The sequence below is a fragment of the Polyodon spathula genome, chromosome 12, assembly GCF_017654505.1.
Source record: "Polyodon spathula isolate WHYD16114869_AA chromosome 12, ASM1765450v1, whole genome shotgun sequence".
NCBI lineage: Eukaryota > Metazoa > Chordata > Actinopteri > Acipenseriformes > Polyodontidae > Polyodon > Polyodon spathula.
The window spans coordinates 15,272,328-15,284,463 of NC_054545.1; the positions used below are offsets into that span (position 1 = coordinate 15,272,328).

General features: G+C 38.2%; 1 protein-coding gene across 1 annotated transcript; it reads left to right on the forward strand.

Annotated features, from left to right (window-relative positions):
- The first annotated feature begins 6,886 nt into the window (after positions 1 to 6,886).
- Positions 6,887 to 11,581, forward strand: LOC121323993. The gene is made up of 2 exons (XM_041265357.1): positions 6,887 to 7,265; positions 9,472 to 11,581. Exons 1-2 carry the CDS (start codon positions 6,978 to 6,980, stop codon positions 10,939 to 10,941), a joined length of 1,758 nt encoding a protein of 585 aa, XP_041121291.1. The 5' UTR covers positions 6,887 to 6,977; the 3' UTR covers positions 10,942 to 11,581.
- The last annotated feature ends 555 nt before the right edge of the window (positions 11,582 to 12,136 follow it).

Consider the following 12,136-nt stretch of genomic DNA (forward strand, 5'->3'; position numbering starts at 1 on the left):
TTAGCTGTGCTAAAGAAGGTACATTTCAAGATTCATCATTACTAGATAAGTAGTTCACCAGATGTATCACCAGATGACAGGGATCTGTGATGACAAGGAAAAGAATACTGACATAAATATGGGCTGTGTTTATGAAGCCGTATACATCAACTATTAGTGATACCAGTCTAACGAAGGAAACAGTGCTATAGGGGTACAGCGATTTTAAGATGGCCGCTAGATTTCAGAGGAGACGAAACAAATCTTTCAGTACAGGGGTAATCAGGATGTGACAGTCAGAAATGAGGGCATTAAGGGCACAGGTCTCTTTATCATGTTCACTGGCATGTTTATCTCCTCTCTACGTGATCTGCAGGACTGGGCAGATAACTTGGCACAATGGTGACTATTTCCAAACCATGGTTTTGAAATTACTTTGACTAAAGAAGAAGTCTCTCACAAGAGTAAATCTGATCATTAAAATGATATAAAACCACTTGGGAAACATGTTGAAGCAGAGTCGGCCGTGTTACATGTAAATCACATGCTAACTCACAGCAACTCAATAGCATGCTGATTATTAAATCAGAAATCAGCAATTAGTGCAGGGGTAATTCACTAGCCATCTGTGGCTTTTGTCTCTCGGGGTCTGAGTTTAAATCTAGCTCAAGTCAAAAGTAAAATGACTTGTCTCTATTTAAAAAAAAAAAAAAATCACCTGACATTCTACATGACTGTCAGTTTCTGTTTGCAACAGGAATAAATGGCTGGAGTATTAGTATTGAGGTGTGTTTCCAAAGAGAATCTGGATGCCTGTTGCCACTGTCCTTCACCTTTACAAACAGTATGTTTACTAGTGTCAGAATGTAGATCAAAATAGGGAAGGACAAATGCTATTTTGGTTTTTTGGGGGGGTTTTTTGCAGACACCTTCTACTAAGTTTATCAGTCTCAGCCCAGATCCAGTCACTTAATTGGACTGGATAAGTATAGAGTTCATATACATTTAGTCTATGGTAGAGTTTCAACTGTTTTTAAAGGATAATATTTGCAGGCTGACACAGCCTTTCCAAGTCTTATAAAGGTCTCTGTGAAGCGTATTCCATTTTATTTAGTGGGCTCCAGGGGATCCACTGTTTACCAGCATTCGCTTAAACAGAATTTACATTCTGAACCACCCAAACAATGCAGAGCAAGGAGCTGCTTGTCTAGACGGAGAGTGAGTCTCTTCCCGCTATTGTTTGCTGGCATTGAGCACCTGCAAAACAGGAAACCCTTTCTGTGAAAACACCAGCTAAAAACTGACAACTACAAAACAGACCTAAACGAAAAACAATTGCCTGCCTTTATTTTTCCTAGAAGGGATGTGTATTCTGGTGTTCTGTCATTTCAATTCAAGCCAGCCTCCAGTTCACAAGGGGTAGGAGGATTATATATTTTAAAACATTAAGTATTTTATCAGTGCATAAAAATCAATCATTGCCACTACTGTCACACTCAGTATTTTAATTATTGATAATTGTATGTGATGTAGTGAATATGTTACAACACATCTAAAGCAAGTGAACATTAGGATTCTTTTTTTTTTTTTTTTTTTACCAGAAAATGTATTTCTTTCACTGCAATGCCCTCTGCTGGAAGAGTAGAGTTGCTGCAAAGCCAAACGTGTATCTTCAAAGAAGGCTATATCATACAATGTGTTTTGGTGCAAATCAGTACTGTTGATCCTCACTGGGTGGCAGTATTATCCCAGAAAAAAAAAAAAAAATCTGAATATATTACAGACCTGATGCTGATCATAGATCTGGGCAGTTACAGTATTAAAATATATATTACATTCAGTAGCAAACGGTATATGTCACAAAATGATGATGGCAACTTCACTGAAGAATTATTACTAACAGCTGTTCTGGAAAGCTAGTGAAATTGAGTACTACCAGGCAGGCTATGTAATGTAAAATTACAGAAGAATCTATCATATGGCTTTGTAAATAACAATTCTTCTATTTTTTATATTAGTGTAATGAGGAGAAACAGTCCCTGCTGGTTTTGTCTTCCTAACCTGAAGAAGCACCAGAGCCAATGTGACATCTCTCTGGAATCCCATGTGAAGACCATAGAATTTGCACAGCCAGGCTATGACCCTACACTCCCCTGTCTGTATGACACACTCTGCACACAATCTGACCAGCTTTACCAGCTGAGCCACTCAGAGACCCCTCCTAGTGACCTAATCACCTGAATCATGTGCAGATGGAGAATAATTAATCAAGATGCCAGCTTATTGCTATCTAAATCAATGACTAATAAGCAGTAGATTTATCAAAAATGTATAACTTTAAGAACATGGCATTTTATAATTTTTTTTTAACATTTTACCTTGTTTTAAATTATAGCTTGTGAAAGCCGGTTACATAATATGTACATTCACTGGAATATAATTTATGAATCCCTGACCAATCAATTAATCAATAAACCAATCAATTAAAATATTGAAATAGTTTAAAATATTGAATACATTAAATACTGAATACATAGTACTTATTTATACTTGTGGTATTTATAAATATAATTTGTCAGGCTTGGGGTTTGGAGTGTAGTAGGGTTTGGTCCAGCTTCGCTGGCCCACAGATCTAGCAACAAATACAGACAAATGTGAAAAGGGGCTATTTAACTTGACCTACAATCACTGCTGGTGAACATAATATCTATATTGATTTTGAACCACTGCTGGTGAACACAATATCTATATTGATTTTGAACCAATCTTCCCCAAACCTTTATTCTATTCTATTCTACAGTCCTAGCTCCTAAAGACGTTTGCCTCTGAATTGCATTTGACTATAATCTTCCACTTACTATGTGCTTACTACACGATTATGACTGTTGTGAGAGCTTTACATGAACTCTAAGCGAGTAGTTTATCCAGAACACCACAACTGACAACGAGAAATAAGGTTTTTTTTAGGGGTTTATTTACAAAAAGAAAAATGACAGACTGGCAAATCCGAATCTACCACCACCGGTGCCTCTTAACATGAACGCTGTGGACCTATATACAGAATAGAAAGTGTGGATGGAATCTTTCTTTATTTGAGATTGCAAGTGGCTTGAATGAAGGGGAAGATGTGGTGAACATTATTGCACTGCCTGGGGACTCCTGTGCAGTGGATTTTTTCCAACCTACCAGGAGAAAAAGGTACTTTTGAGCAAGTGAAAACAGCCTTGAATTCTTACATTACACCACTAAGAAAGATGGTGTTGGAAAGATAGATGAATCAATAGATTTGTCTGTGAATGAACTCGGGACACTTGAATCAGACATGCAGAATCGAAAGCACTTTCAGCCGTACCAGATGGATCATATCACATTAATTATACTAGACAGTCTGCTGGCAGAAACAACCACAGTAGTAAACATAACGCATGGAATCAGTCAAAGAATACAGCGAGAATAGAAACGGGCAGAGATATGCCCTGCTACCGCTGTGGATTATCAACACACACAAGATACATGCGGAGCAAGAAATGCAAAATGCCTGTACTGTAAAAAAGACCAGACACTTGGCTCGAGTTTGCCGAAAGAAAAATAAAACAGAGCAGCAAGCAGTGAGAAACCAGTGAAAAAAAAAAAAAAAAAAAAGAAGGCACATGGAAGCCTGTATGAGCTGTGTATGAGTCAAATTCAGACACTGCTTCAGAGTCTGATGAGTTTGTCTACTTTGTTGATTCAGAAGGAAAAGAGACAAAAGCTGAACATGTAATTGACACAGGCAGTGGGAGAAATGTAATTAGTGAAAAAATCTTTAAGAAACTGTTTGCTAGTGCAATCGAAACTGTTGCCAACAAAGAAACGGGTTTTTTTTTGCTTTTGCTCAGACATCACCACTACACTGTTTGGGATATTTTAAAGCTGATTGATTTGGACTAGCAATGCTACATATGACAATGTGTATGTAATCAAAGGATATGTAGATGCTTTGCTAGGCAGAAGGAGCTGTTTTGACCTGCATACACTGAACATGGGACATGATGTGAATCGAATAGTCAATTGTCCAGACAGATTTGATAAGCTTGTACAAGAATATGACTCCTTGTTTTAAAGGCCTTGGACAAATTAAAACATATGATTCATATACTTAACACAGAAAAGTTGACAATCTTACCTCCAAGAATTCAACGTCTAGACTGGAGACTACAACCTTACAACTACAAAACAGCACACATCGTTGGGAAAACAAATGCAGCTGACTCCTTGTCACGCTTACCAATGCCAGAGACTGAATCATGTGACATAGTTGAGGACTATGTGCATAAAGAACTTTCCATATGTACAAGTGATTTGGATGCAATCTCTCTAGATGAGCTGAAAGTTGCTTCATAACATGACCCTGTTCTTAAACATCTTTGCTTGATTGTGGAAACAGGACTATGGCCAAACCCCTTACCCAAGCAATTAAAACCTTACCACATGTGTTCAGCTGAGCTTTCAACACATGAAGGCTTGCTTCTCCAAGGGAATCGCATTGTCCTATGACTACTAAAGTCAATCAAGTGTTACAGTTAACGCAAACGTGCCAGGACATTGTCCGTACAAAACAAAACCTGTGCATCAAATTTTATTGTCCAATCAAGGACTTAGACGTGGAACGTTTGGTTATAAAGCATTATGTTTGTGTGCTGAATCAGCCTTTGCAAAATGACCAACCCCTGCAACCACAGGACTTCCCACCACGTCCTTGGACAAAGTTAGGAATCAGTCTTGTTGGTCCTATAAAACACAATTATGTGCTCACAGTAAATCAACTACTACTCTTCATATCCTGAGGCAGATGTAGTTAAAGACATTTCTTCACCTACAGCTGCAGCAAAGCTTCAAGAAATCTTTGCTTCGGATATCCATTTGAAATTGTGACTGAAAATGGCAAACAGTTTGTCAGTCGTGCTTTTGATCAATTCCTGAAACCTTGTAGAATAAAGAACATCCTTGCCTCCCTGCACTACCCCAAGAGTAATGGCAAGATAGAACATTTTCACCGCTCTTTGAAGAAAACAGCTAAAAGTGAAGGAAAGGACTGGAAAGAGGAGTTACCTAAGATCCTCTTAGCATATCGCTCTACACCACACAGAGCATGCCTTAAATTGAAATTCAATTTACTCTAGGTGCGGAAGTACTTTATTTGAGTTGTGTACAAAAAACAGCTTCCCTTAAATTGAAATTCAGTTTACGCAGGGGTGCACAAGATCTTTATTTGAGCTGTGTACTTTTTCTCCACAGTTTATTTAAATAGATTTTATTTGAACTGTGCAAGCACAAATTGTCAATCATTCTCCACAGCCTCACCCACTTGCTGTCTGCCGACATGTTCAGCCAATCACAGCTAACTTTATTTGGAACTGAAAACTGACACTCAACAGATGAGTTCTGGATGAGGGCTCCAAGCATTTCAGAAGGACCGGGCTTAACATATGAGTTTGCATTATATTATTTACTTTTTGTTACTTTCAACTCTCATATGGGAGGGGTGGGGTGGGGGGGGGGGGGGGGGGCGGTAAGCCTGTCAACATTGAACATTCTCTGTCCCGAATAGCATCATGAATGAGAAAAAAATGCAAGAATTGGATCAGTTTACAAGTTAGCATTATTCTTAAAATAAATTATACAAAAATGTGCAATGTTATTATTTTTAAAGCACACCACTGGTTTATAACAAACTCTCCAATGTCGTTCCACAAAGTCTCATTTTATAGTAATAAAGGTATAACGTTTCGGTCGTTGTTTTCACTGAAACTTTTGTGCTTTTAGTGGGTAAAGGCTTTAACGCTAACTGAATTGTTCTGTTGCCAGCTTTTGATATTTCAGTTAAGTAAACATTTCAGTTACATACTGTTTTATTTATTGTTTTACAGTAGCAGTTAGGAAGGGACATTAGACTGCAAGTAAATACATGTGCTTTACAAAAAGAGACAGTGGTAAGAACGCAGTTTAACTATTTTAGAGGATACTCGGTCCCGGGGACCCCCTGTGTCTGCTGGTTTTAATTCCAACTGAGCTCTCAATTACTTAATTGAACTGATAATTTGCTTAATAAACAAATTCTGTTTTCAGCTCTTAAACAGTTGCAGAGTTCAAGTTAGCTATAACATTTTATAAGTAACTTTTCAACCAGAGTGTATCTAATACTGTAGTGCAGTGGTGTGGTTCACAACCCCCAGTCATTTTGTAAGAAACTTGAAATATGCATACGCAATACTTGAAAACAGCATCAGCACCAATCTTACCAGTCACAGCAGTGTCAGCACCAGTCTTACCAATCACAGCAGTGTCCGCACCAGTCTTACCAGTCACAGCAGTGTCCGCACCAGTCTTACCAGTCACAGCAGTGTCTGCACCAATCTTACCAGTCAAAGCAGTGTCCGCACCAGTCTTACCAGTCTTAGCAGTGCCAGCACCAGTCTTACCAGTCCAACAAGTGACAGCACCAATATTGCCAGTCCAGCAGTAGCAGTACCAACTTACCAGTCCAGTAGTAGCAGCACAAGTCTTACTAGTTCCAGCAGTGCAGTAAATGCCCAGTCTTACCAATTCCAGCTGTAGCATTAGTGTCACCAGTCTCAGCATTAACTTCAGTAGCAGTGAATCAGATGTATATCTCTCAATGAAGGTACAAATCCATCTACTTATTCATATTTAGGAGTTCTATTCTTCTTGTCCTTTTAATAGCACATATTTCTGACAATGGTAATAGGGTAATTTTAGGTTGGTGTGGTTTTGCTGGGAGACAATTTTTTACCTCGGTAAAAATCTATTACTAGCTACGCCCCTGGGAACTTGTTGACTATGGACAAGAACCAAAAAGGTGGCTCTGCTAATGGGACAAAGTCCTGAATTCCTCAGTGCAAAGACAGAACACCCATGACCACTGATTCAGACAGAAGTTCAGGCAGAACTAGGACCAAACTTTTATCTGCATATTTCTGTTAAATCGTTTTTCTGAAATGGCCGATTTTCTGTTCTTCATGACGTTTGTTTTTTCTTGGCCTCTCTGGTTGAATGCTGAAGTGGTTGCTGACTTTAAAACTTGTAATCAGTTCTTCTACAAGAAGATTGAACCAAGAGGACTAGATCTAAATGATGTCAAAATATGTCAGAAATACAATAATAAATTTGACTTTGCTACACTTTATAGCACTGACAAAAGGATACCAATTTACAGTGCTTACCAATTCAATTTTGATCAATGTGAGAGTGCAACCAGACCCCAAACATGGTTTATTGAACCTCAGGTAAGACTTTTTTAATTTAAAAAAATCGAAAATTCTGTATTGATTCATGGCATGTATAAATCTGTTGAGACGTATTAAAAGGCTAAATTTAATGAAAGCTCAAAGCCTCTGACCCCTCTTAAATATTTTTGTAACTGTTTATTCTGGATGCACACAGCCAGGCACTGGCGACTGTCCTGTTCTTATTTTAACAAGCAGAATGCAACAGATGCTTTAAAATACACTGCAATAAATCAGAGCAGCAAACGCATCAGTGTTTTAACTTAGGAAGCGAGAAAAAAAGAATGAAGCAGTACAATAAAATGTTCTCTGCTTCAAATCATTTTGTGATTTTATGGTGGTCTTGGAAGACTGTATTCAAGTGGTAGTTTTGGTGGGGAATATGTTCATTTGAAGCCAATTTCTGCTGTGACGCATGGTGGGGACTTTATCGAAATCATATAGAATAACATTAAACGTAATACTGTGGGCTCTGTCTTGAAATCATTAATCTAAGAGGCTAGCCTACCACATATTATAAACCTAATACAACGTTGGACACTGCCTCAGCCAATCAAGATGCAGCATTTCAGGTCATTATCTACCAGTGAACGCCAGCGTGGCTAAATAAAATGGCTCCACGCTGTATTTTGAACAACCAAAATCAATCCGCTTTAATTAAGTTTCTAATTATTTTTATTCAAATTAAGCACAGATATCAACCTGTAATAAATCATACCACATTTTCAAAGTTAAGCTAGATACATATGTGTATGGGCCTATGGACATTAATGTTACTATGCAAAACCCGATATAGGGTTTAATATATATATATATATATATATATATATTATATATATATATATATCTATATATACATCGAATATATATATATATATATATATATATATATATATTATTTGCGACTGTTTGGGCAATCGCTGTGCTGACGGAAATAGTATCGACAGAAGGTATGGCATCAGCACAAAACAAGCCAGGTTTATTCACCTTCAAATCATAAAAGAAAATTGACAACTAAAGCATCACCATTTCCTGTCAAATATTTACGATTAATATTGTCAGCGTTAGGCGGTGTTTTACTACGGACAGTACTTTCACACGAAGTCACCAATACATACCTCTCTGCAGTAAACAGTGGCTGTCCAGCAAAGCACAGCGCTCTGACAAACTCATTAACAGTCATTCTGCGCTCTCTTTATTAAAGCAGCATAAATGGATTGCTTGTCTCTCAGTTCACTTTCTTGTTTTAGTTTAATGTGTCACTTATTTTTCAGTATGTTCTTCAGTTGTCAGTGCGAACATGTACCTCAATGCAGCAGTATTTGCAGCGCTATGCATCCTCTGACTCACTTGACCCACATCTGCTATTTTTGCTTTTTGCATACTTTAAAACATTCGTTTTCTTTTGAACAGTCGTAAACTGATTTAGGTTTTCTCTCCATTCCTCATCCACTAAATATATAATATTTTCGTGTCAGTATTTCAATTTAGTTTTTGATCAAGCTAGTACTTACTACGCCCAGCAATTGTCACAATAATCTGACTTTGATTGGCCAACATAATCAGGTGATATTTTAATGTGTTTGTGAAGTAACAGTGAACCACATTTGAATATTATTTGATCCTCTGACGTCTAAACGTCTGCTGTATCCTAGGACGAAGAGTAGGGCTGTTTAGTCGGAGTCCAAATAAAAAAGCATTTTAATCAAAATATTGTGCATTTCCTAGAAAATAGTACAAGGAAAATATTGAATAATAGACACAAATTATGTATAAATCAGTAAAAACCGACGTCCAGTTAAAAAAATAAATAAAAAAAAAACGTAATTTTTCGGTAAAATTCAGAATAAACTGGAAACGCGGAACACTAAATATAATGTGTCCTAAGCCCTGAAATTCCGACCCGGCAAATTCTTTCAGCCCCAGTTCACTTAACAAAAACAGAACCAATGTTCAATAAGTCTGACAATGTAACAGTGTCCATAGTTCATTCTAAAATGGGATGAGCAGGAGTTTGCAGTGATGAAATCAAAGAAAAATGTAAATATCGCTTTAAAGAAGCTAAGAAAAGAAAAAAACACAACAGTCCAAAATCTGAATTTAATGAACAGATAGACTTGCATCGCTAAACAGCTGCTTTTATACAATTTAATGCGTCTTGTATCCTTGTACTGTTAACTGAAATACATATTTTTGGTCATTTTAGCTTTCTGGTGAAGAGGAGGAAAACATGATTGATCAAGGACACAATAAAAACACCTACAAAGAGAGACAAGCCATCAGTGATTTTTATGTTCACACAGACTTTAACTGTAGCCAGCTGAACCCAAGCGACTACCAATGTAATACAGGGCGAATGTCCACTTTCACTCTCACTAATGCAGTGCCCCTGGATCAGTGTTTCAGTCGAGTTCAGTGGCAGAAGTATAAGGATGGGATCAAAAGCCTACTAATGCCTCTTGCTGGCAAAGGAACAGCATACTTTGTTACTGGTGTGGTTCCTTCCAGTAAACTGATACCAGAAAAAGAACTGCACTCTGAAAACATGGTGCGGGACTTCAACATGGTCGCGGTGCCCAGTCATGTGTGGACAGCTCTGTGTTTTGATGCCCTGGATCCAAAGGACTCATTTTCCATAGCCTACATGGGTGAGAACTTGCCTCACGGTACAATAGAGCCCTTTACAGTCAAGCGGCTAGTTGAAAGGTTAAACAAACACTACAAAACAACGGACTTGAGCATCTTCGACAATAACTGCTCTAATCCGAAAGACAGGGAAATTCTGTTACAGTTCGCCTTTGATGTTTTTATCTCTGACTCTCTGAAGAAAGCCGCTACAGACCGTTTTAGCTCAAAGGCAAAAAGGAAATGGGAGAGTATCCTTTTTAAAAAGTTAACGCAAGAAGGTACCTTGTATCTTTTTGACAGCGTTTTTATAGAGGACATAAACATTGAAATGAAATACAGAAATAGGCAGGATTGGTTTCAGGGCAATGAGCAATTAAAGTCGACTGAAAACGAGGCTTGTGTACTTAAAGCCAAAACTAACGGGGAACATTTCTCAGACACGATTCATGTCTGTAGTCTCGTCCCAGAAAAATCGGCCACAGAATCTACTATTACTGCAGATGGTACTCTTTGCTTGGAAGGTGAAACGTGTCAAATAATAGATGGTAACAGACAGTGCAACACAACAAATGGGAAAAAACAATGCTGTGCAACTCCATGTCTGTATAGTTATGAGAGAAAGAGTTTTACCTGTAGCTCTATCAGTGAGACGATTGTATGTTCTCCCCAATATTCAACTGTGACTATGAAGGGCAAGTCCTGCCTCCCTGATCAGGCGTGCGCTACCTATGACAAATCGTATTATTGGTGTCACACACAGGATGGGTCGTGGGATTACTGTATTCCCCCTTTAGTCTCAGGTATAACTGTCAAAGGGAATGCTTGTCGTCTTGACCATGTATGCGGTACATATGGAAAGAACTATAGTTGGTGTTACATTGACGACAAACAATGGAATTATTGTTGTACTACAGAAGATCCACATGAGGCAATAAATGGTAAACTGTGTCGATCTGACCACAAATGTGGTGCACATGGTAAAGATTACAACTGGTGTTACATTGATGTTAGTGACAATTGGGAGTACTGCTGTACACCAAGCATGTAATACAAAGGTGACATTATCCCTCCAAAGATTGTTATATACTGAGGGCTACTGGGGCTATGAAGTTTCCAAAAAATATCAACCAATGCTTTAAACTAACAGGCTCTACATTATATTGCTTTTATTAACATTATTACTCATCCCTATTAAGGGGGGTGTTTAAATTAATCTGTCTTAGTCTGGAATATAACTAGGAATAGTTTTATATATCATATCTTTTTCCCACATTGAAGTAACCTAGCTGCACTGAGTAAAAGTGTAATTTTCCTGGCTAAACCAGGTTTAGCTGTTCTTGTAGACTACCTTTCAGTTTACAATCAAACACAGAACAGGCTTAAGCAAAGACCTACCAATTTCTTTATATTTATCTATGTGTAACCAGATAAGATGATTATTTACATGGGGCAAAGCGGACCAAGCCTGCTCTTACCCGATGAGGGATGTTTCCCTATAGGGGTTATTTAAAGAGGACACCTGGGAGGCCAGGCAGCAGTCTGTTCTGTTTCTACGGAGATGGCAAGATCCCATCATGCTTTTTCTCTCACTTGAGTTACTAGTTCTGCACTACTCTGGAAATGTATTTTCTGTGAGTAATATTGATAGCTTGTGATTGTGACCAACTTAAATAAACAGAATTATTTTACATCTTCGTCTTGGCCTTTGTTTACACACACTGCATACCAGCACACTACACACAGCCCACAATAGCTTAGCAGGAGCGCTGGTCTACATATGTTTAGAGAAACTAATACAGCAGTTTCTAGGCATTAAAGAGCAACTGTGGGTATTGTGTTGTTTTTTGTCTTTTGTATTATTTATTAGTAGTCGCAGTAGCATTATAGCACTGTTTGGATTGATTAAGAACACTTTATTTTGATTTATGTGAACATGTTATGATTTTTGTGCACACACATATAGGAGTGTTGTTTGTGATGGGGACACTAATGATCTGATTCAGATTGCCTACAGGTGCAACCAATTGAACTACCGCATATAAACACTGCCAGGAGAGCAGAGAAGAGAGAAGCAAACAAGGGCGGAAAAGACAGAGACAGAGACAGAGTCAGAGGACAGCAGAAAAGACAGAGGCAGACAAGAGCAGGCAGCATGGAGAGAGCTTGGAAAGCAGAGGCAGAGGCAGAGGCACTAGAACAAAGGGAGGGAAATAAATGAGAGAAAGATAACCGGGAAGAGAAAT